A 26,154-nucleotide genomic window follows, 5' to 3' on the forward strand; every position below is an offset into this window, starting at 1 on the left:
ATAGACAGTAAAAGAAGGTTCCTTCTCATATTCCAGTGTTAGCCTATTCAGAATTTGAAATAAATACAGCAGAAGTCAAATTTAAATATTAGGTTAAAAGTAATAAAATGAAATACGTTTAAGCTGAATCACTAAAACTACTGGAATTAAATAAAAAGTGAACTAAATCTAAAACTGCAAAAAATATACCTAAATTGTAATAAAAAAAAATATATATAAAAATAAGTAAAAGATTAAAATAAAATGAAAACTGATCAACAAAGACCCAATAATAATAATTAATTCAAAATATTAACAATAAACTAAATAATACTAAAATAACACTGACCCTTCAACGAGACACATTTTATTTCAGAAAGGTTTTCCCCCGTTTCTTCGGGTGTCAAAATTGGAAATATAGCGCGCACTTAATGTAGACTAATTAAACATTGCAGACGTATTTTTAAACATATAGGCCTAAACAGTTGGATGTGCATACATGTATGGTCTATTAACCATTATCTAATATTTGTAACTTGTATTATTTAATGTAGCCTAGTGTTATAAAACGCATGGGAGCTGCTTAATGAACTAGTTGTTGTTGTTTTGTAAATAATATTACTTAAATACTCTGCTATGCCCAAGGCAAGTCTACGTACACAACCATGTGGCCCGTGTCCAAGCATGCTTTTATTTCTTTCTTTTTCTTTTTTGTGCTTCACTGCAGGCTGCCATTTTTCACGCTTTTGTGTTCAAGCTACTCAGCTAGGCAGAGAGAGAGAGAGAGAAACTCCAGAGCGATTAAGTAATGATATGCAAATCTGTTTGACCATTGACTGTTACATTAAATTGGCCATAAATCATATTAAGAATGGGAACATAAAAGCAAAAAACAAACAAATGCTTCACGAAAAGCCAATGTGATCAGTACCCATAACACAACCATCTTTTCTACTCATGGCTTCAAGCTATTTTAACACGTTTGGCACTGAGGGCTTGTGCTCTATTGTCTGGCAAATTGTCTTTCATACTATGCCTTGAGCAAAATGGAGAAGATAATACTCCATGCTGTGCCATCTATTATAACTGGGAAATGATAACAAAAGCACCTGGCACTCATGAGAAGTTTATTTGCTTATACTTGTTTATTGTCAGGCAAAGATAATTTTAAATGAATAAAAGGCATGGGTGTGTAACATGAATGTTCCCCATATAGTAAACCTCTGTTGCTCTGGTGTAACAACAGATAACACTGTTCCGAGAGGTCTAAAGTTTAGTTCATTCAAGTCTGGTTTACATTTAATCATTAAAGAGATGCTTTTCTGACAGAGAATACTGAATACTACTAACAAACCAAAAAATGAGGGTTTTAAACCTTTGGATGCATTATCCTGCCTTAAAGGAATAGTTCACCCAAAAATGAAAATTTGCAGAACATTTACCCTTAGGCCATCCAAGCTGTAGATGTGTTTCTTACAAACACACAGCTTTTCACTTCACACGAATGCTAATTGATTGATCGCTGTGATGTTTTTATCAGCTGTTTGGACTCTCATTCTGACGGCACCCATTCATTGCAGACGATCCACTTATGAGCAAATGATGTAATGCTGAATTCCTATAAATCTGATGAAGAAACAATCTCATCTACATCTTGAATTACCTGAGGGTGAATTTTGAGCAGGTTTTTTTGGTTTGTTTTTGTGTGAAGTGCTGACTGTAAAAGCAACCAATACTCACATTTTAGACAAGTACACTATTTTATGTTCACTGTGTGTTACATAAAAATGCTGTGAAACTGTTTAGAAATATATTTCTTGATGTTTTGCATTTTCAGAAGACTAGCAGTTGCTAAGGAACCTGGTTGACTGCGGTCTGCTTTTGCTAATATGAACCAATTTTAATGTATCAAACATTACATTTGGTAAAGTCAGCTAACACAAACTCAACAGATCTTGACTTTAATTGAATTCAGTGGTTCTCAGCTGTGAGAGTGGAACCCCAACACAGTACCAATTTAGTTTTTCTGTGTGTAAAAGTAAAAAAAAAAAAAAAGTCCCAAAACCAAACACCACACTATTCTTTGATTATTTGTTCTGATGTGATCAGATCCCCAAAAGTCATTTTCTTGTCTCTCGATTTCATGCTCTCATCAAACAATTTTCCACAGCACATGTATCTGTATTTAATATAGTGTAGGTTGTATTTTCATCCACCTTGCAAAATTTAGTTGGTTTATGAAAACAAGTGCATGTCACATAACATCCATTTTGGCATCTGTCTAATTTGTCAAAATACAAAAAAAAAAAAAAAAAAAAAAACATATAGGAAGCATTTTCTCTTCCATTTTAAACGTTTAACTATTTTCCTGTCTCATCTATGCATGATTATATGGTAAGTTGCATTTTATTATTTTGATAAAATATTGTTTTTCTCTATTGTCCAAACAAGACTTGCAACACATGTTTATGGTCGTGACCCACCAGTTGTGAATCACTGATAATCAAACCATTTTGCCAGTAGTTAAAGATGATTCTAAATGATCACACACTTTAATCAAGCTAAAGCAGTTGGTGGGTATTATTAAAGATGAAACATTGAATTTTCATGTAAAATCAGTTTAAATTTGTTCTGCATACTACATGCAAAATGGGAAAATTCAACACCTCTTATTTAAGATTTGCATTCGTAAACAAAACACAGAAAATATACAGGTACAGACCTTTTATACAGACTATGGTACAGAAACTGCGTGCATAGAAACATAAATAATCATTCGAAATAAAAACAGCCCAAATAATATAAAGGAATAGTTCACCCAAAAATGTAAATTCTGTCAACAGTTACTCACCCTCATGATGTTCCAAACCCGTATGACTTTCTTTTATTCTGCGAAACACACACAAAAATATTTGGAAGAATAACTTGGTAACCGAACAGTTTTGAAATCCTAAACCGTTCCCAAAATTCTTCAAAATATCAGCTTTTATGCTCCACAAAAAAAAATATGTCATACAGGTTTGGAAAGAAATGAAGATGAGTTAATGATGACAGAATTGTCAAATTTGAGTAGACTATTTATATATTTGTTTTCCCCCAAAATATATTTCAAACTTATCCTAAAATAAAATTATATTTTGTTTTAAGTCAATAAAATGGCACATCTGTTATTGGGGAATCCACGTATAGTTATTCTCCCTCTAATATACAAACAGACTATACCTTTTTATAAAAAAATAAATATTTTTCATAAAATCATGTTCAGGACAGAAAAAAGGCAAACATTGTTCACAACATCAGTTCAACAATACTTAAATTTAACATGCGTTGCTGTCAAGCGGGAAACCAATCATCAAGGACTTTGAACCTCCATGTTGTCAAGTAACGTGTCTTTCTTAAAGAACTTTAAGGTGCGAATGGATCTCCAGACCCCTACATAACTGTCGCTCAGAGATTGTCTCGTAGGATCGTCTAATGGGATCCCCGGTCTTTCTAATTCTATGGACTCTGCCACTTTATTTTTACAAATTGGACCCTGGTCATGGCTGTCAACTGATGCCGTCAGGCTGCCATTGGGAATGCTCTCCAGATCATTTGGAAGAGTTTCCATATCTCCATCAGGCTTGGCTGGTTCCACGTCAGGTTCTCCTGGAAGTTCTTCATCCTTAGCAGACTCGTCCATATCCTGGTAGGTTAACTTCTTTTTGGTTTCATGATATTTCACCGCACAGTAGGTGATGGAGCCGATGGTGTTCACTACCACGCCTACCACAAACAGTTTGGTTGGCATTACATCACTGAAGGCAAACATGCCCACAGTGATAGTAGCTATACTCTTGACCACCCCCACAAAACTGGTGGTGACAGCTGAGTTGATATAGGTACATTGCAGTGTGGTGAAGTTCATCGCACAGCCGATGAGGATGCAAGTACAGAAGATGCCTGTGATATACGGGTTCTTCCAACCTTCATACGTCCACATGTCAATGGCATCCATGCTTATGATGGAACAGATGAAGAGAACGGGAGAGGCCACCACTGCAATAGTGTACTGGGCTGTGAGCGGCCCATAATCACTATCTGCACTTGTTTTTTGGATGAGCACCAAATAGGAGGCGTGGACAATCACAGCTAAAATGCCAGTCATGTAGCCAAAAGGGTCACCTGTTAGATCTCCAGCACCTGCAGGAAAACAGAACGAAGCACTGCAAAGTTAAACAGAGACTGCGCCATACATGATTTATGGCCATTATCAACTGAAACTCTGTATGAGAAGCGTGTTTTATGCAGACATCACAATGCATAATACAGAATGGCAGGAATCGCACAAGATTAAACATCAAACTAGACAAAACAAGTTATTATTATTTTTTGCTTGAATTTTCAGAAGCAGTTCAAAACACATTAGTAAAACAATGTTGCTATAATAGTCATAGGAACATCAGTATGATATATTTACATAAACACTACTTGGAAAAAATAAATGACAATTAGGAATATACAGAAAAGGAGGAATTTTACATTGGGGAGACTTTATGGAAGGCTAGTTATCAAACCAGGGCAAGTTGTCACAAAGGCTATGCTTGGTTAGGTTGTTGGGTTTATTTAGTTCAAAACCTTCATAAATTAGAATAATGTTTATGAATTTTATCATCAAAACGAAGAGTCAACAATATAATGAAGTTAATAAATGTCAAATTTATGTTGTCATGTGGTGTTTACATGTTACAAATGTATTAATTACAGTGAAGGTTGTTTTTAATATAATAGCTGTTTCATAAATTGTTATATTTTTCGTGATTGTTTTACTGTTTAAATGACAGTGTGTTGTGACAACATGCCCCACTAGTGTTAAATCGATCTTTTATTTTTATTTTTTTACTGGGAATTGCGATGAAAATGTTCCAAGGTTTTTCTTGTAGCCAAGACTTTAAGCTATGTGTCAACAGAAATGTACAGAAAATAATCTATATTAAGAAATATTAACTGGAGTGAAAACTGTGTTTACCTCAGTATAAAGTAAAAACTATTACAAATTGTATTTATAAAGACCTAAATGACTCTTACCAGCCAGTGCTGCTCCTCCAGTGGTGATGAGAACCGCAGTTATTACCCCAGCTGATGGGATCCCGTTCTTCAGCACGCACACTCCAATCCCCAATGTTACCAAGGGCAAGCATCGCTTAAACACAACATACATGGGTAAACTCAGTCCCTTGAGAGACCAGAGGGTTAATGTGGACTGCAAAGTTGCCAAAACACAGACACTAGCAAAAACTTTCACTAACTGGAAGCTGAAGGGTGGTATATCTATTTTGCCCAGTCTCCTCAGCACCTCTAATGTGAGAGCCGCAGTGCCGCTGGTCAGACACTGAATTAAAGTAAGATACGTGAAGCTATAGGTCGTGATGAGGAATTTTAGCAAAATATTCAGCGATCCCGAAAAAAATCCATGCGCAACGGCCACCGAGATGCCCAGCAAACGTCCTTTGCAAACTTCCATGTCTTTCCTCGTAGACTGGGGGTTCCCGGCGTCTCCGTATTACGCACTGAGCTCTGACTCCACTGCTGAATATTCACGTCCACTCTCCTCTCGTGCGTAACTCACGCAGCACGAGCGCGGCTGAGTAAATGCGACACACCGCAGCTCCGACTGTCTCTTTCTTTGTACAGTGATTGAATTGGAGTCAGCTGCTGCCAATCTTTTTACTTTGATGTACTTGACACTGTTTTTTTTCCCCTCTGATAAATATGAAAGTTATAAACAAAATAAGATGAACGCAATTTAGTCTGTAAACCAATAGTAAAATTGTAAACCTCCCAAATAAAACTAGGCATACTGTGGTATATTAATACAGACTATAAATGCGTTTCATCTGTATTTTTAGTCATAATAAATTTTAGATTACAGAGCCTCTGGTGGTTATAAAATGTGCTAAATATAAATAAAATAAATAAATAAAATATTTATTTCCGTCTGCTAGTCTGAGGAGTTACTATAGCTTTAGGGGCATTTCGTTTTCGTTCAGTTTTCTCCGGTTACAGACGATTTTAGTTGGATAAATTAAATGTGTTAAAAGTGTTTTTGTTGCAAGTGTAAAATTCCCCGAAAATCACCGTAAAATGATTTGACTCTATATGGAAAACGGATGCATTAAAGTCACAGTTCATATTTAAAAAGTTTATGTTTAAATTTCAATGGTTTCACATCAGTTCTGGTGATTCAAGGTCTTTTGGCCTCACAAAAAAAAAGAAAAAAAAAAAAAAAAAAAGAAAACGAAAAAAAAAAGCAAGCCACTGGAAATCCTTGACAGCCAGAATACAATTAGGCAATATGAATACATAATATGTATATAGAGAATGTTACATGATTATGATACTCATTTATTCAACTATAATAATCTGATATATATCATAGTATTCAAAAATTTTATACTATGGTATATACAAAATACTATCAATGCATGGGTGTTGGTTATATCCACAAACTTTTTCATAACAGTATTTTTCTGGTAATCCGTTTATTGCTTGTATACTTTGCATATTCACTCCTCCATACTGACCCAAGAGAAATACAAACAATATTCACTGTGTCCCAGATTTTGATCAAATATTCACCTGTGTCTGTTAAAATTGTGTGGGAGGCAATATTAATTCGATTAAAGGAAAGCTCAGGATTTAAAATAAGAAATCTGAGAATGACAGATTGCATTGATTTATTAATATAAGTTTAACAAACCAGTGAATAACAACAACATACACATACAACATGATCTACCAGTGAGCTTTAGACAACAAAAAGGCACCTCATTGCTTAAGGTAAACTCACTTTTAGTTTGATTTTATACTTAAGAAACATTATAATAATGCCACACTCAGTTTTTACATTCAGTGACAGCATGAGATTCCCTCTCATCCGCACGGTGCTCCTGATCCATCCCACGGGTTCTCCTTTAATAGTGACATTACGAAAACCACAGTGAAATCTTGGCAAACTTTGCATCTGTGATTGAAACAGATCCGTGGCTCCCCTGTGCCTTGCAGCAACATTTTCTCATAGTGCACTGACCTCCTGTAGGGCAGCCAGGCATGAAGGGATGAAGACTTTTACAGTCTCATCCCAAGAGCAGTCCACAACCTGTGAAGAAGGCCACAGTCACACAATTAACAGTGCATCTGCATTATTGAGTATGTAAAAGTACTGACAATTTACTTTAGCTGAGCTGAGAGAGCACCCCGCTATTGGAAAACAAAGAGATTTTTATGCAAGTGCAGCTTTGCTGAAATGCACAATAATGGTGTTCAGCCAAGTAATTGTTTGTTTCTTTTGATGCTGCTTCAAAGACTTTTTAAAGCTTCTCTTTTTGCCTGTGCACGGAAAACAAGTGTGCATTAAATTGCTACCATACCTTGTACCCTTAACAGTTAACTTTTGTTATGTTTTCCTGAATATAAACTGTTATAGCAATATCTAGAGAAACGGAATAAGGGCAGTTGACATAACATGAACATATAATGATTAATATTTATACATATATAAATAAGTGCTCTCACAAAATATGCCTTGATCTTTGCTTGACTTAATACAATTCTTTCAAAATGATACATGGACCACTGATCTATATATTCTCTATAATAGATCAGTGATATGGACTATTTATAAAACGCATAGTTGGTCCTTGATTCTGATTGGCTGAGTCACGTTCAATGCTGTTGTAAATTACTCTACAAACATACACCTTTTTCTTTACATTCACTTTGTTGCAACCACAACTGACTCTGAGGAACTACATTGTTTGGTGAAAGAAAACCTGTGACTCACCCATTGAGTGAGAAAAAGTCCTTCATTAATGACTTGACTGCAAAACTGCACAGAGACTGAGTGCCAGAGAGCAGGCAACAGTGCAGAAGAAAAAGATGCAGAGAGCAGGAGCGAGGGAGGAGTGAACGGATGGTCAGCTGATAATGGCACAAAGTTTAATATAACTGGAGGCAAGAACGCAGGATACATGTCCTCTTTTGGAGAAACGTTCTAGTTTCTTGTCAGAACGTGTGAAGATATGATGCCTCACCTGCTGTGGGTGTGAATGAAGTCAGAGCTGGGCTTTTTCTCAACAGCCGGTTACAGTATAATTACCGCATTCAAAGGCTTCACTTTGTTCAAAAGCATAATGACTGTACAGATCTTCAGTATGTGCGGAGGTGATCAATCAAACTGAAGGGTAAAGGGGAGCGAATTTTCAATGGGAACGTGATATGTCAGCTGTTAGTACTAATCAAAAATCAACCTATAATCATACCCGCTTAGACAATAAATTACATTGGTCTTGTTAGATCCCAATTGACAATGGCTCAGGGCTTGAATATCGGCCTTGACAGCCAGCACGAACAGCACAAGGTGTGTATGTGTGTATGGTTGGCAGTGAACAGGGAGACTGCGGTAGAAAAAGCACTTTACAGTTCTTGCCCTCGCCTTGCAGGAACAACCCACTCTACCTGCAGCCTGCCAACAGCTGTACTTATGCCTTATGTGGAACTAACAATAAGAGAGAATACAAATCTGCAATTTGGCTCTGACACACTGCGGTCCATTTTTCGTGATTTTTCTGGTTGTGCACTATTAGTATAAGCGTATATCAATTTTGATCAAATTAAAGCTTCTTTATGGAATAAAAATAAGAATTTCTTTCTTTAAATACAATTTTTAAATGTTAATAACTCCAAACTTTTGACAGAATATTCTAATAAACACAAAAATACTATGCAAATACTGGGCGACAGTGTATTTTCAGTTAGCTATATAACTTAATTTCCAGTTCTGCATTAAATTGAATCATAATTTATTGCCCTTGACTGCAATTAATTCAATGAAATATAATCAAATAAAAACATTAAATACATTAGGCTCCATGTAAAAAGTCAGAAAGGAAGAGCTTTATATTCACAGGCTTTAGAGCCTGAGGTGAGCTATAGCTCACAAGATATTCAAAGTCAAATCTCAGAAAAATGGCACAGTGGCACAATGGAGCTGAGGAGGGTTTGCTGCAGACATCTCCTCTCAGCTCAGTGATGGCTCATTGACTGCTCTGACTTTTATTCATCACAGTGAGTGCTGGCGTCAGACAGAAGCAGCCCGATGAGGACTGCGGCCCACATCTCAATGAGCTGAGGGCACTGTTAGTGTATGTGACTGATTCCTTGTACACGCTCTACGAACAAGGCATGTGCCTCCTCTTTGCAGATGACTGTTTTGTGCAACAGACAGACATCAGAGGTGAAGCGAGGTTTATAGACCAGGGCTTACAGTGAAGGATAATAGAAATGAATAGCTGCAGAATATAGCCGAGTCATGGAAATATTGATTTAAGTTTGATTTAAGTTAAATAAAAAAACTAATCTAAAACATTAATTTTCAGAATTTTTTCATTAAATCACTGCAATGCACTTTCTCATTTTCATTTAGTTTAACTTTACGTAGGCCTACTGAAATAACCGAAATTAACTATGAAGTGCCTAGCCGACTACGGTATTTTTTTTAGAAATTAGAAAAAAGATGCTGCAGCCAGTGAGCAGACATGGGGGGGGGGGGGATGGGGGGGCTCGTTACAATAACTACTCAAGATTTTGCTTTAGTATAATTTTTGGGACAATTAGGGCTAGATTCAGGATTCGGGATTCAAATTTTTCCGGACGTTTGGTCATCCTACCTGAAAGAGCTACTGCATTACTATCATTCTGGCTTGGTGGTTTTCAGCTGATTATGATTATGACCGTGATGTTTAAGTACTCAGAGTCTAAAGCCAGGAGAGCATATTAAGTGTTGTTCACTGTAATTGAATATTTACAGAGCCGAGTGTGAGCGTTTCACACACAAACTCTGAGTGCTGCTTCAGTGTCTCCAGCAGCGGCTGGTTTTTGGAGCAGTCCCAGAATCTGTGGACGCAGAGCCACAGAAGGCAATCGTGCTAATTGAACAGCCATTTTTCTTCTCTGGTGGGGCTGCTCAAAGCCCTGACGCAGCCCTGGCTCACCAGACCCAGACTGCTTCATTCAGAAAATGTAATCAAATCACCTCTCTGAAAAAAAAAAATCTATCTGTCTATAAGAAAACATAAGGCAGGCATTAATACTAACACAGAGCAGAAGTGAAGGGTATTATTTATAAGCACAGTGAGATGACAGCTGCTCAGGATGTGAACAGCTTTAGAAAGGGATGCTGAAATAAGTCACCAGGGTGGCATCGATGTTTGGGTCCCTGTCAAAGTTTCAGAGGGCACTAAAACAGGACACCAAACTCCAAACATCACTCAGTAAAAATGGTGCAAAAACACAATGTAATAAGATAACCTTGTGCCAAATGATTAGACTCACATAACTTTTTCACATAACAACAATATTGTGGAATTTTTTTATTTTTATTTTCTCAAAATTGCAGATTCTGAAAGAAATTCCCTGTCAACATCAGACTTATGCAGTTCACTTTATGCATCTATTTATTTCACATTTATTTTATGAGATTACATTCACAACCAATAGTATCACTGATATCTGTCATACTCCATTTAAAGCAATGCGACAACTTAAACTGATAATTGAAAGAAAGAAAGAAAATAAGTGTTCTTTAAACAAAGAAAAGAAGCAAAGTAAAGAAAAATCTATATCTCTGCCTAATTGTTTGTTAAATAACACATAGAAAGATGTAATTTTCCTTCTGTACTTTCCACCTGGTACTAGCATGTACGTGCCGCCATAGCAACTCAGAAAAGCCAGCTGTTATGTATGAAAGAAGAAACCTTATCTGCTGTAAACGAGACCTGATCAGATCGGAAAGAGCGACTGCATAGACTGTGTAAAGTAAACAGCTAAGAGAGTGTACAGTATGTGTTTGTATGGAAGCAGGTGACTCAAATGTTCTTTTGAACGTAAAAAGGCTTTGTATTTAAATAAACAGCATTTTCTCTTTTACCACAAAGGGAAAAAAAGATTCATGTTGATCCGTTCTTCCTGTGGAAATCATTTCTGGTAATTACCTCGCTGTCTGTATTATCACAGTTTACTCTGAAGGCAAGACTAATTAGATTGCACCTTAGTCCTATTCAAACAGCAAATTTCCTGTAATCAATAGAACTGATTTCTATGAAAGCATAACCGCAAATACAATTTCTAAAGCTAACTGGCCATGATTCATGCCAAATGAACTGAGAGAACGACAACAAACTAAAAGTTGAACAAATATGAAAAAATAACTCCTACTAGGGTTATAAAGGTGCAGTAAAATTACTGGCTCGTCATGCACCTCTTAAGGGCTGTTCACACTGATTGGCTTATTAAAAAAATCATAAATGATCATAAAAAAGATGTATTGTGGGTTGAAAATTAGATATAATTCTTTGTGAATAAAATGCTTTACATTATATATAAATTGCATTATTTTGTATAGAAATTACGCATTGCCTTCACTCTCATTGATAGTTGTCACAATGCGTTTCGATTTATTTGCATAAGTGGGACACACCCACAACTTTCAGTCAATGGTTACTGTCAGTCCATTTAAATATAAATAAAATAATATAAAATTAAACAGACTCACATTACATTACACTACTAGATTTCAAAAGTATGAACAATATAACACGCGTGTCTTTATCTCGTTATTTTTTTAAAGGATCTGGGTTCATCATAGTACACAAAAAAATTCACAGTGTTTATCCAAGTGCTAATTGGCTTGCACATTAAGTGACACACGCCTCCAGGCTTAGAAAACAGATAACGTTTAAACAATAAGATGACAAGCAGCGCCGGAAGGAAAATCAAACTCGCCTCAAAGACCACGTGATGAGTCAATTCTCATTTTAAAAGCTTGTCATCTCTCTGTAATCTTTCTCCAACAGCCAAGGCAAAGATCTGTTGTCACTCTTTAAGGACAACAACTATCCATCCCTTTATCAATTATAGACTAACTTTAGTTAAAAAAAAAAAGTTCTAGGTTCAGCTTGATCAACAGCTTTCTTGGTATACCGTCAGCTACCACAGTCACATGTCACTTAGCATAAAAACGGAAATGTGTAGCAGTGTTTTTGTTTCAAACTAAATTTTTACATACAAAAAGTTATCTAAAGTAAAAAAAAATTATGTGGCAGAGATTCACTTATAAGGACATTATAGACTTTTGTTAACTATAATATAATTGGTGTGTACTTCAAAGGCATAAAAATATATTTTTCAGTTTATCACAATTAACAGTTATTAAGACTTTATGTGTACATTTGCATAAAACCTATGGAAAAAAATGTGGCTCCTTTATCAAATTACAGCAAATATGCAGCAAGCTTTTGCTTTACTATTGTGATTTTTGCTGAAATGTCCTTAACGGCCCTATTAAAGTTCATTCCCCCAGTGCAAAAATGAGCTCCATGCTCGATAAAAACACAACTGTGCATTAAAAGAACGCATTTGCTGTGAAAGGAAAAAAACTAGTCTACCTTGAAATTAGATCAACGACTTTTACAACCCCACTTGATGGCAAACACATCAGTTCTGGTAATGTGCCAGACTTCACCATTCATCCAAAGGTCACTAAGAAAGATCATCTGCCCTCAACATGTGCAAAAGGCCTTTAGAAATGTGAAATCCTACTTCATGTGTTTTCGATGGAATTTGAACGAATTGTTTCAGTAAAATAACTGTATCCCATACAATGTCATACAACAGTAGGTCCCATTACCATAATTTAATCAGACTTTTTTTTTAAAAATGTATAACTTCTATATTACTACTAAAAGTATTAAATACATAGCACACCTGTAACATCTGGCTGTTGAACAGCACTGCTGCTCATGTGATATTGCTTAATGTGAATTTTTTGTGTAATTTGTTCTTTGATATTTAAATGTGACATACTGTAGATGTTCAAAATTTGTGGCTTACCTGACTGTGAAATCATATGAGCAGGATGCTAAGATGGTCTTATAAAATGGGTAGAACTAGAAATGACAAACAAATAAAAGAGGAATTAATATACAGTGGCTGCCAGAGAAAAAAATATCAATTGATGTACATGCTGACATATTTATCAGTGAACACTGCTTTAAAATGGGACTCTGCCTATAGGCTATATTTACACTGCAGCTGAAATTTCATCATTTTAGTTGATAGTATAAAGAGTAAAAACCAATCAAACTTTAGTGTGAATACTTTAGTTTATGTACCCTAAACGTATGAAGAAATATCTCCATTCAAACTTTACTTACTTAACTTGTATTAAATGTATATATAACAACAACAATAATATATATATATATATATATATATATATATATGTATATATACATATATATTATTATTATTAAAACATGTATTTGAGCAGATTTAAGCAAAATTCATTAATTTAGTCATTTAAAATATATTGTTCAGTGCTGATATAGCACATTACCCACCACATCAGGCAAAATCAATACTTCTTAGCAAGCTAAAATAATGTGATTTTATCTTTCAGATCTACACGTTTCTATTGATTAACTCTCTTTCTGCTGCAGTGTTTTTAATGATATCAGCTGAATTATGACATGAAAAGGTTTCATCCCTTATAGTATCATGACCATACGAGAACAGTAAATGAGAAAGACAACAGATCTCTTCATCACTGATACAGTATAAGATGACATAATAATCATATAATAAGAATAAACAGTGATCATTTCAAAGCTACATTCAGGAACACACAATTTCATGCTTCACAACCCTCCTGTATTCCCAGTGCAATAAACTGTTCATAGCTCCTTATTTCACACATTCGTTTTTTTCTACATTATCTGAAAGCTGAGAACAAAACCATTAACTTGAAAAGGCGTGTGATTTCACCTTGACCCAGCTGGAGCGGGCATTATTCCCATAGCTCCATTTGGAGATACAGGAGTATTTGTGTACGTTTTGGCCACAGGTTTGACAGTGGACTGGTCAAGTGCATTGAGCTCTGGAATCTACATAATCTATGGCGCAGTCTATTTTCAACTCCTTAAAATAGCATTACGCCAGCAATGTGCCTGAACACACATCTTTTTTAGACCAGCACGCCCATGGGCGCACAAATGAGAGCAAATGCATTTGCTAATTAAACAACGTGGCGCTGGATGGGAAAATGAGAATGGCGCCGGACTCTAAACTAGCAAACACACTTGCCCCGCACCTTGCGTTGCATTGCGCCGGGTGCAGTACAGGGCCCAATCTGTTTATATACAAAAATCCATAGCTGTCACATACAGTACAGAAACACGCTGTGAGTTTCACACATACAGACGCTGCTGCATGCCTCATTAATGTTCAACAGACCTGCTAAATTAATTTAAGTCAAAGCAATGAACAAACTACTGTGACATTGAATGGCAGCTGTACTGTCTTTACCCTTCATCCATCTCAATATTTCAAACTTTCATATGATTTCACACTACGGCCTCTTCTGCATACTGTTTGCATGGCCTCTAAAACTAAATTAAGACACACTTCTGAGAGAAACTGAGGCCAGCTTTTACATTAAAATAACAAAAATTAGTTGTGCATCTAACTACAATACCTTTACTCTGCGGATGGCGTAGGAATGGCCCATCATTTGAGCTACAGGATGTCGGACGTTCGGTAGGTCCCGAACTCAGAGACTGCAGTCCACGGCTCCAGTGACCAGGACATTCAGAGAACACGAGAGGAATAACAGTCAACGTTACGAAAATACTTTTTGTGCACAAATAACGACTTTATTCACTGTTGCGTCATTTTGGAGAATATGAGCTGAACGCAGACAGCATTTACAAAAAGTATTCTTGTCACTTCATAATGTTATAGTTGATCCACTGATGGCAGATGGACTATTCCTATGATGCTTTTCATACTTTTCTGGACCTTGACAGTTTAATTTACTTGGCAGTCTATGGGGCACTCACAAGCCTCCCAGTTGTCATCCAAAATATCTTCAATTATGTTCTGAAGATGAACAAAGCTTTTACGGGTTTGGAACGACATGGGGGTAAGTGATTAAAGGCAAACATTTAATTTCAGGGTGGAGTAAGTCTTAAAGGGCTGTGAGAAAGTTCAGAACAATAACACTTCAACATCTACTGTATCGGAAACTGTGTTATGAAATTCAAATCTCATTCATGTCCACACACAGTGACTGAGCTGAAAAGAGGAAATACTCACCTGGTCATATTTGCACCAATCACAGCTGAGGATTTCAGCCCTGTGCACTGGGACGGCTAGCCTGCACGATCCCGCCTTCTCATCCCACACTCGCAGTGTCCCATCCCTTAACAACAGAGACGAGCTTCAAATCTCTAGTGTCAGACTTTTTAAATCTTCTAAACAACCACACATTTTTCTCATTTAAATTCCTGGTCTGCACTCTCTACTGAATCCTCTGAACCATAACAGTCATTTCAAGGGCCACTTGCATGAATGGACCCAGGGCAAGGCGCTGAGGGAACTGGCCAGTCCTCTATGCTGCACGTGCCACTGATTTCTACAGGAAATTTCTCTTGTCGTATCTCTTTTATATCTTCTATCTGATCTTCTTCTTGAAGTACAACATTCCTATTCTGGAGTAAGCAGTAAATGTTCCTGACATTCACTTTTTACAAGTCATAAGGTGCAAAGTTAGCAGTATCTGCAAACAGTAAAAGACGCAGTCCTCAGGGTTTCTTTATATAGTGCTTAAGAACTCAAAGGCTGGTTAAATAGATTTATGCATAAATCTGGTACTAACAGCCTAGTGGGAAATACTCACGTTCCCTATAAACTGCACATTCCACTTTGAATAAGCTTATATATATATATATATATATATATATATATATATATATATATATATATATATATATATATATATAGGTCTAAATAAATAAATTATAACTATATAAGTGAGCACAGCATAAACACAGCATAACCATATCTTAACTTAAAGCGATGGTTCACACAAAAAAGACATTTTTGTCATTACTTACTCATTCTCATATTATTCCAAACCTATATGACTCTCTTTCTTCTGCTAAGCACAAAAAGAGAGACATTTTATAAAATGCTGAGAACCAAACTGTTTCGGTTCCCACTGAATTCCATTATATTTTTGGTCCATACAATGGCAGTCAATGAGAACCAAAATGTGTAATTACCAACATTCTTCTAAATAGTATCTTTTGTGTTTCATTGAAGAAAGAAAGGGATACAGATTTGGAACCACATAATGATGAATAATTCATTTTTGGGTGGATTATCCATTCAATATTTCATCTTTGAGGCCACTTAAAAAGTCAAGCATCATAATAAACCCTCATCATTGTGAATAAACCCCCCCAAAGATGTTATGCCAACACACTATATATTCTCTGTGCATGGAAACCAGGTCTGGAGCAAATATGTCAGTAAGATTGTTTGAGTCCAGATAAGATTAATACAGAACATGAATCTCAATTTCTCAATGCTAAAAATGGCATCAAAATACGTGCAATTTATTGATGATCCTAGACATATTAAATGAATAGCCTTATTTTTTTAATTACATCTAAGGAGGCTTATTCCAATGACTATTTTAACCCTTATTGATTTGGTGATTTTCAACTGATGAAATAAATAAAAGCCACTCTGAAATGCGACCTGCAGGGAGTGACAATAAATTAAGTGAGTGCATTTAAACTATGAGCCCTATAAGATGATTTAAATTAAACATATTTAATTTTCTTATTGTAATATTATGATATAACCAAACTTTGCTATGTCTTCATATTAAATATATATATATATATATATATATATATATATATATTTTTTTAAATGCTTTTCATGTATAGATTTGATTATTTTTCCTTTGTCACAGTTGCAGACTAAAATATACAAATCCACCATAAAAATAAATAAAAGTGCTTTTTTAAATTATGATAATCCTAACAAAATGTAAAGCTTTTCACCATTTACAGTGTGAAAATAATTTATACAGATCCAAAGCCACACCACTCCAGCTGATGAGAATATGTCAGAAAGCATTCGAAAAGGGGGCTTAACGTGTAGGAGGCAGCTTGTAGATTTAAGAATAAAATGTTTGAAGGAAGATTAATTATGTCAATATTTCAAAGAGCTCAAGTTTAATAATAACTTTGATATGTGGCCCGTTCTAGGCACTTCTGTTTTAATTATTGTGGAACAGATCTCTTACTGAGATTGCTGGCATGTAAGCATCTTGCATTAAAGATTTCCTGGCAACCCGGGCAGAGAAGCTAGGGCTCCTACTATCACTGCATATAGAGCAGAGCAGGTGAAGTCTCTGATAAGGGAGGAGGTGAAATTGTCCTTTCAATGCATAGATGACCTGTTTAGTACATTATCAGAAGACAAACATTAGAAAGATTAGAAAGATTGGGATACTTAGACTACTATAGATATATATGTATATATAAGATATATTGTATATTATACATTATATATATATATATATATATATATATATATATATATTTATGGGGATGTTTGACTGATTGCACAGACACTATTGGAAGAGAGTTGAACTGGATGATGACATCACTGAATCAACAATAAAATGACTAACTGGAAAAATGACTCTTTGTTGTTGTCGTCTTGCATTATTGACAAACTATTTTCCTGTATGTCACTGTAAAGCTGCTTTGACACAATCAGTATTGTCTAAAGTGCTATATAAATCTCTCTCTCTCTCTCTCTCTCTCTCTCTCTCTCTCTCTCTATATATATATATATATATATATATATATATACATACATATAACTTTATCTACTTAATGTTGACCCTGGATATGGGATAATGTGTTGTTATTAGGTTTTATTTGTTTTTCAAATGTTTCTTATCAGAATTTTACTATTTATACTTGTTTACTGTTACTGGTTAGAATCATAAAATATTTTCCCACAAACCTGCAATTTTGCCTTTTTATGTTTAAAGGACATAAAACAGGTAATTTAAAACATCGGACTTGCAGAAAGTCACAACTAGTCTTCCTTAAAACTGATCAAAACAGATGCTGGAAAGCTGTGGAAAGTTGCCACATATGTGGAGAGCAAGAACCTGATGCTGGCTTATTTATACTGCTTATATAAGAGGTTTCTGTGATGAGAAAAGCCAGCATATCTATAACTTATACATCTATGCTGAGGTAGCATTTCATGGAAACCAATTTTCCCATGATCACATTCAGCGTTTGCCATGGTTTTTGGGTTTAGTATTGATTTTCAGACATCTCATTACACACGTGGTGTCAACATTTAATAGCAAAAGAAAAGGGTTCTCCGTCAGCATAGGAGCATGTTATTCTTACCAAAGCTCCTGAGAAAGGACAAAGTTAATACAAAGAAACATGGATGAATATGTTGTATGCAATCTCTCTAGGAACCATAGATGGGCTGCATGTGTGTATTAGCATTCATGTTTAGTATTTATTGTCTGATGCACTATGAGGGGCGCTTGATTCCTTAAGCATTTATAAAGGGATGCAATTCTCCTTTGATGCTCCATAGAAGAAAAAAAAATAATTAGGGTTTCAACGACATGAAAGTGAGTTAGTGACGGCATCATTTTCATTTCTGGGTGAATTTGTCTAAGCACTGAGAGTTAACAGCAGCAGGAAATGGCTGCTGCAGGTCCAGTGTGTTGCTGATAAGATCACAGCAGAGCCGTTTGGAGCTGATGAACTCTGGGCTCTGATGGCAAAGCCTGGTGTTTACAACTGTAATCTTTCTCTGCTACATCGGAGAGAGATGTGTACTCGTGAGACCCCTGTGAGTCCTTCTTACACAAGTACAAACACAAAAGATCATTGTGTAGTCTGAGTACAAACACCCAATGTTGATTATGCAGACATTTTGTTTTTCATTTTTGAAAAGTTTCAAAACTAGGGCTAATAATTCAGTTAAAAAATATATTTAATTACAATAGAAAGCAGATCACTTATTCATATTAATCACAAATAATCACACACACTACTTTTTTTTTTTAAGGAAAATTTATTTGACTCTGTGAACTGTGCTAATTTTTGTGCTATTTTCTTTCAAATTATTTGTACTTAAATTAACACACTGAATTAAAATCCCCAATCAAAACTAAACAAAGAAAAATGTTCCATTAAAGTGTACCTGCAAGCTCTAAAGCAGGGATCCTCAAATCTGGACCTCGAGACCCACACCCTAGCATGCTAATCAATGTCTTTGGGATCATTAGAAAATCACAGGCAGGTGACTTTGATCAGGGTTGGAGCCAAACTCTGCAGTGCATTGGACCTCCAGGGCAAAATTTGAGGAAGGGGGCTCTAAAGTATGGTAATAGCTCACTGCTGACCTCATGGGGTGAATGATTGTATCGATGTAGAAATGCAATAACATTTAAAATAAAAAGTTAAAAGTGAATATATTTTAGCTTTTTTCATTTTAATTTAACTTAATTTACTAAAATAAAAATGTAAAAGAACTATACAGACATTCAAAAAAGTGACAAAAACCTATTACAAAATAATTAAAATGAAAATAGAAATATATGTATACACACACACACACACACACACACACACACACACACACACACACATATATATATATATATATATATATATATATATATATATATATATATAAACTAATTCTAAATATTAATCAAATATATACCTCACAATCCCATTTTTCCCCTCTTCTCCTCACAATTTCCTGTTCAATATATAATATGAACTGGTCTGGTACTATCCAAAGTGACTTCAATTCAAACTCAATGTTTTTACCAGATAAAGTTACATTTAGCACAAACATGTGTATTCAATGCAATGCTCTCTTGGCAGGTCTTCCAGCCAGTTCTATCAAAACTTTACAATTAATCCATATTATGTGCCTTCTAGAAGCTTGCGTTCTGCAAGTGAACGTCACTTGATTGTGCCATCGCAAAGAAGCACAAAGTCACTTTTACAGACTTTTAAATTAAACGTTCCCTCCTGGTGGAATGACCTCCCCAACTCCATCCGAGCAGCTGAGTCCTTAGCCATCTTCAAGAATCAACTTAAAACCCATCTCTTCCATCTTTATTTGACACCTCATTTGTAAGTCGCTTTGGATAAAAGCGTCTGCTAAATGTATAAATTTAAATGTATTCCAGTTGTTTACTTCCGTGTTTGACCGCGTGTAAAACGCAAAGCTATGATTGGTTAGATGTGGATGACGTACTTCTTGCAGATTGGCGAAGTAGTTTAATATAATATATATTATATATCATGTTATATTTTCTTTTTTATTCTATGTGATTTTCTAAAATTGAAATAAAGCAAAAATATTTAGAAAATGCCAAACTGACGTTTGAATGAATGAACATGCGGCAGCTTAAAAAGATCTCGCACCAGATGGCAGCATTTCTATAATAGTCTAATGGTCTCATTTCTAACAGCAAATGCTGTTACTATTAGAGTAATAGCATTTAATAGTCTAACAGTCTCTAATAGTTAAAATGTCTAGTAGTCTAGCATTTCATAGACTCATTTGTTGTCTTTTCAGACTTCACACATCATAATTTAAAATATATGGATTTGCTATTAACGTAATTTAAAGGTTTGGTAAAACCGTTTATGATCTTGATTCTGGAGAAAATACATAAGCAAATGTCTTATTTTTTAAATTCACATTCATGCAGCCCTACTCAATACATCCACTTCGGTATATAAAATATTACAGATAATACCAAACGGTTAAGGTTAAAAAGTGTAAATGACTGTGCCTGTGCCCTATAATATAATCTATTTGAGAAATTATATCTATATGCTGCTTTTATCTTTCTGTCTGGAATATGAAACACATTTTGTTGTACCTAAACCATTTTCATGTGTGGAAAATAATGAAGCTGACAGGCTTACTGACCATGTTCACACCGCTGACTCTTTCCCTTATGATGTTTTGGGGAGATCATGTGCGCCCTTGATATATGACGGCCACTTCAAAGGCAGGGGCCCGGCGTGAGAACCAGCCGCTCTAAAGCAGATAACTGGCGGATTTATGGCCCCGCACTTTTCCCATGACTGCCGGTGGGTAGCAGGGACTGTTTGCCTTAATCCCCATTCACTTGGAAATGCTGATACTTTTTCTCTTACGGAATTTAATGGTGTGACAGTGATTTACTAATGTAAATCTGTCTAACAGACCTGGGCATAAAGGGAGTGGATTAGGCTGGCGTAAAGACCCATCCTGGGGAGGAGTGACTAGTGTTGTTGTGCTTTCATGTGGCACACACTACTGCAGTCCAACCAGCGGCTTGTTCACGCCTGCCAGAGCAGCTACATAAGTTTTGACTTGAGCTGTCCCTGAGGGTACAAGGGGGACCTTGAGGGACCTTGTCTTTAAATAACAGTAAACATCAAAGAACTGCTTAAATGTTATCAAGAATTGGTTGCATTTATGTAAACAAATTTGGCATTGAGACAAAAACAAAAGTGAACTTATTTAATTCTATTCAATTTAATTTTAATATTTTTGACTAACCAAACCAGTTAATTTAGATGTTACCACTTAATATACTTTAGGTTAGCTAAAATGTTTGACACTGATAATTGAAATCATTGCAGCTTCTAATTAGGCAATGAGAGATTTTATAAACAAACATGATCATTTAAAATGGTTGGTGATTATGTAATGTTTGTATTTGTTATTGTGTGTATGGTTTTATTCAATAAATGTTTGTAGCTTACTTTAAAGTTTGTCGACAGATTTATAACTGTTGAAGTGGCATTTATAATTGTAGTTGTTTGTTTCAACTTCATTGGCTTCTTTTGCATTCTAAGGAAAACACATAAAAGAACACAAATATTTTCTTCCACCATACAATTTCAAAAACTCAAATTATGCTATGGGAAAACAATTACTTTCATAACATTCCAGGATCTGTTGTGGTGAAAGCAAATGGAATGATGGTTTTATGGCATATGTGTCAGAATGAAAACAAAAACAAAAAACACTTAGTTTCTTCAATGTTTTCATCAGTTTTTTTGCATAGAAAAAGGTTACAGCTTACAGAGCGTGGTAGGGTTATTAAAAAGGTAAAAAAGTTATAGTGGAAAATTTCACATATGAGCATTAGTGAATATTAACATTATTTTTATTTTATTCAGTAGGCCTATTGTGTAAAGCGGAGAAGATCCAGTCTCCCCCCAAAAACAGTAGTGATTGAAGTGCATCATACCAACTCATTGACTAATTTCAATATAAACTCTAGTTACAATCTTACACATATACAGATTAACAAACTGGATTGTTAAATCATAGATTACAAAACTGATTCACACCTCACTTTAGTGATTATCTGCAAAACCTTTGGCTTGTCTTTGAATAAGCTGCTCTGTTTTATTCTAAAGCTACTGGTCTGTGTGTGTTTGTGAAAACCACATATGGTTTTTCTAATGAGAAATATCAAAGCATACATCTCAAATGCAGCATTTTAGCAGTGTTTATGCAGGCACTGCCACAGCCCTTTACATGAAGTTAAAACAGTAACTGATTTTTTTCTTCAAAATGAAAATCGCTCTTCAAACTTATGGGTTTCCAAGCAGCTTGATTTGTAAAGCCTGTCTTTCTTTCCCTCCTAGAAAGTTGGCTTAGCGTAGAGAAAAAAACACAAGGTGCTGTCCAAAACAGGCAAAATAGCTGTTTTCTTTCCTTTATGTACAAAGTGTGGAAGACATCCAGATGCAACAAGAGCAAATCCAACACTTAAAATGCTCCCACTTCAGTCCCCCACGGTCGGTATGGTTTACTGCTGCTTCCACTGCTTCCGCTGCTCTGTTGGGATGTGGTGGATGTGGAAATGGAAGGGCTCACAGAGGAAGAAACCACTGAAGATGCAGTTACGCTGGGGCTGAAAATTGGGAATCCTCCGGCAAATGTTAGAGGGAAGGTTTGTGCAGCGGCAGCAGCAGCGGCTGCATGAACGGTCGCCGATATTGAAAGCAGCGAGGTGGACAGCGGTGGGACGCAAGGAGCAACGCTTCCTGTAGAGGGCGCTCTGAGTGCGGAGTCACTGCGGGTGAAGGAGGAGGTCAAAAGGGCTGAAGCCCTCTGAGGAACCTCAGACAGCCTGCTAGAGGAACTCTCTGAGGACGGAAGTCCGCTTTGTTGCAGAAACGCTGCTGGGATGGGATGCAAAGCTGCGGCCCAGGGATGCGGGTGGAGGGCCTGCTGGTGATGGGTCATTGATGTGGTCATGGCAGCCGCTTCCCTCTGCGAGGCGCAGCTGCTGAGGTGAGAAACCAAGCGGATACGGAGGGGATCACTGGAGTCCAGACCTTCAACAGAGCTCAAATACCTCGCCACTTCAGTTAGACACTCTCGAAAGCCGATGCTCATAAAGTCCATGGCCAGAGAATGAGCATCAAAATATCCTGAGAGAGCAAGAGACAGAACCATTAAAATGTGAATGCCATACTTTTCTTACAAGAGGAGAACTGGTCCACTGACTAAGCCTGGTTTCTCCCAAAGTTTTGTCTCCATTCCTATTACCTGATGGCGTTTGGGTTCCTTGTCACTGATGTAGTTTGGGGTTAAAAGATATTCAGTAACAGCGTATTATGGATTTGACTGCACTGACAACAATGGGTGAGAACAAAACTTGAACTTCATTGATCTGAATGATGACACTAGAGCTGCTTTAAAGCAGAATCGACTATGTTTCATAATTTATGAATTTTGAAACTGTGACTGTTATAGAACTGAAATAAATCAACACTGAACTGAGTTGAGCTGAATAACAACTCTGCTGTCTTCAGCAGAGCTGATTATAGCTGAATTGAATTCATTTCATAATTGATCAACTTTTCACAGTTATTGAATAAAACTGAATCAACACTGAACTGACTCAAGCTGAATAAAAACACTATATTATCTTGTTTAGAGCTGCTTTATAGCTGAATTGAACTCGTTTCATAATTGATTAACTTTTCACAGTTATTCAATTGAATTTAATTTACACTGAACTGACGAGCTGAATAATGACACTATTATCTCTGTAGAGCTGCTTTTCATCAGAAGTTGAATTTAAGTTTGAATCACTGATTCTGTTATTTTCCTACTTATTACTGTGGAGCTGCTTTGAAACAATTCGAGCGCTAAATAAATAAAGGTGATTTTACTTGACTTGAAGCTTCAATCATGACGAGTCAAATGCAACCCCAATGTGTTTGAGAGGCTAAACCTAAGCAGACCATGATTGTGACCTGACCTGTTTGTATGTTTGTTTTGTCTCCCCAGTGCTTCAGTTTTAACACTCATAGGAAAGCCTTAACAAACCCCCAACAGTGCAGCCTGTGAATGTGGCCCCACTCCCCTCCCATGGATTTATGAAAGCAAACACAATCCCAGGGTCAAGTGCTTCTTTTGTGCTGCCAGCACTTTCCCACGAGTTTAGTCCTACCATTAACATTGATTTCCACTTTAATCTGGTCAAAAAGGGAACTTCATACTCAAATTTCACTACAGTGTTAGGTGGCATGCAAAACAGGAGCCAATAACAAGCAGACTACCTTTTCCTCCTGTGGCCTGAACCATCTTCAAGTGATCCACTGTCATCTGCAATATTTCTGCCTTCTCTAACTTGGCAGATCCCTTGGGAGAAGCAATAGGATATGTGATGAGTTTTAAATATGATAGCTTTGAAAAACATCCTTTTCCACTTAGTTTTAATTTATTATAATTATTATTAGAACGAATACTTTCACAATGCATATATAAAGAAGCAGAAATGTGAACTCACCTGCTTCTCAAATGCTGTTGGCACCAGACGACGCAACTCTGATAAACTATTATTTATTCGGTCCCTTCGTCTTTTCTCAATTATCTGCAATATATAAAATAATTAATGGAGTGTAATGTATCAGTGTTTTAAATATATCTGTTTTAAAAGTTTAACAAATATAAAAAAGTAAGTAATTACCCCTCTCCGCTTCTTTCTGGCCATGACTTGAGATGTTGTGGTAGGTGAGCCACATCTTATAAATGAACCGTTGCTTTGACTTTGGGGGGGGGAGAGGAATAGGATGAAAACTTATCAATACACTGTATAAAAAGTCTATTTTTTTAGTCATATAAAATTATATCTTTGATTTCTGATTAATAAAAACCAGTTAATTTAGATGTTACCACAAGAAACATATTTTAGGTTAGATAAAATGCTTGACAGTGATAATTATTAGGACTTCATTATAACTTTATAATCACTGTTAAGTTATTAACAAACAAAATTACTTAATACAATGCTTAAAAGATTATTAATAGCTGTATCCTACACTCAAATAGTTAGAAATGTCTGTAACATTTTACGATAATTTTTTGTAACATGTAAGCATTATTGTAAAAAATGGTAACATGCAATTACAAATTGCAAATAAAATACTTGAACTAACCTATAAAATGTAATGTTTGTAGTCAGTTTGATATAGTCATATTAAATAATAATTCTTGAATTAAATATTACCACATTAAGCACATTATTTTTAGGTTACATGACAGTAAAAAAAAAAACATGTTGAGCAATTACATAGTAATGTTTATAAAATATTACCAAAGCTTTTATAATTTCTAAGCATCAAAACAAAACTGAATTATTAATTCTACTTTATAAATTAACTAAAATATTTGTAAAATGTAATATATATATATATATATATATATATATATATATATATATATATATATATATATATATGTGTGTGTGTGTGTGTGCGTGTGTGTGTGTGTGTCCAAAGGGAGCATACGACCTTAAGATAACATCTAAAAGTGAATCCTCAGTTACAGAACAACAAACAAGCTGCAAGAACAATAATGCATCTAATGCAGATTTTTCCCATGCATGCTTACCCAGAGTAGTTATTCTCGCTGCCCACATCAATAGTTTCGTCCATGTCGCTGTCGGACGTGCTGTCCTCACAAGGCCGCTTCATGATGCAGTGCGAGTGCGCACAGGTACAGTCACAAACCCTCTGAGCCTCTTTCCCACGAACCGCTGGAGCCTCAGTCTCACATTCACGCCCACGTCCTGTTTAGGGAACACCCACCGAAAAAAAGAAAACACGCCCCGAGCCACCGAATGGAGGTCTCAAACTTCATTCCCCTGATAATTGACTCTGCCCAGCTTCAGCTCTCGCGTTCTGCACCATT

The 26,154-nt window shown here is 35.9% G+C and overlaps 2 protein-coding genes and 1 long non-coding RNA gene across 4 annotated transcripts; all 3 read right to left on the reverse strand.

Annotated features, from left to right (window-relative positions):
* Positions 1–2,581: 2,581 nt before the first annotated feature.
* Positions 2,582–6,147, reverse strand: LOC127939017 (solute carrier family 35 member D3-like). The gene is made up of 2 exons (XM_052535989.1): positions 5,047–6,147; positions 2,582–4,161 (listed from the first exon to the last, which is right to left on the reverse strand). The coding sequence occupies exons 1-2, from the start codon at positions 5,480–5,482 to the stop codon at positions 3,332–3,334; spliced, it is 1,266 nt and encodes a 421-aa protein (XP_052391949.1). The 5' UTR covers positions 5,483–6,147; the 3' UTR covers positions 2,582–3,331.
* A 531-nt stretch (positions 6,148–6,678) lies between these two features.
* Positions 6,679–15,770, reverse strand: LOC127939019 (uncharacterized). 2 transcript variants are annotated; one of them, XR_008148864.1, is made up of 4 exons: positions 15,169–15,770; positions 14,549–14,643; positions 12,907–12,962; positions 6,679–7,117 (listed from the first exon to the last, which is right to left on the reverse strand). It is a non-coding gene; the product is annotated as an uncharacterized LOC127939019 (long non-coding RNA). The 2 variants fall into 2 exon arrangements; XR_008148865.1 differs by lacking the exon at positions 14,549–14,643.
* A 6,195-nt stretch (positions 15,771–21,965) lies between these two features.
* LOC127938730 (hairy/enhancer-of-split related with YRPW motif protein 2-like) lies at positions 21,966–26,008 on the reverse strand. Its single transcript, XM_052535555.1, has 5 exons — positions 25,855–26,008; positions 24,932–25,010; positions 24,752–24,835; positions 24,522–24,603; positions 21,966–23,384 (listed from the first exon to the last, which is right to left on the reverse strand). Exons 1-5 carry the CDS (start codon positions 25,935–25,937, stop codon positions 22,717–22,719), a joined length of 996 nt encoding a protein of 331 aa, XP_052391515.1. The 5' UTR covers positions 25,938–26,008; the 3' UTR covers positions 21,966–22,716.
* Positions 26,009–26,154: the final 146 nt, after the last annotated feature.

The sequence above is a fragment of the Carassius gibelio genome, chromosome A20 (assembly GCF_023724105.1).
Source record: "Carassius gibelio isolate Cgi1373 ecotype wild population from Czech Republic chromosome A20, carGib1.2-hapl.c, whole genome shotgun sequence".
In the NCBI taxonomy this organism is placed as follows: Eukaryota; Metazoa; Chordata; class Actinopteri; order Cypriniformes; family Cyprinidae; genus Carassius; species Carassius gibelio.

What these genes read in the sequence shown, in the direction of transcription:
- LOC127938730 (XM_052535555.1), bottom strand. Translation starts at nt 25,937, where the DNA reads ATGAAGCGGCCTTGTGAGGACAGCACGTCCGACAGCGACATGGACGAA. An exon ending in AGCGAGAATAACTACTCTGG is followed by an intron (nt 25,011 to 25,854) that starts GTAAGCATGCAT and finishes CCCCCCCCAAAG; the next exon opens with TCAAAGCAACGGTTCATTTA. An exon ending in CAACAGCATTTGAGAAGCAG is followed by an intron (nt 24,604 to 24,751) that starts GTGAGTTCACAT and finishes GCTTCTCCCAAG; the next exon opens with GGATCTGCCAAGTTAGAGAA.
- LOC127939017 (XM_052535989.1), bottom strand. Translation starts at nt 5,482, where the DNA reads ATGGAAGTTTGCAAAGGACGTTTGCTGGGCATCTCGGTGGCCGTTGCG. An exon ending in TGGAGGAGCAGCACTGGCTG is followed by an intron (nt 4,162 to 5,046) that starts GTAAGAGTCATT and finishes GTTTTCCTGCAG; the next exon opens with GTGCTGGAGATCTAACAGGT.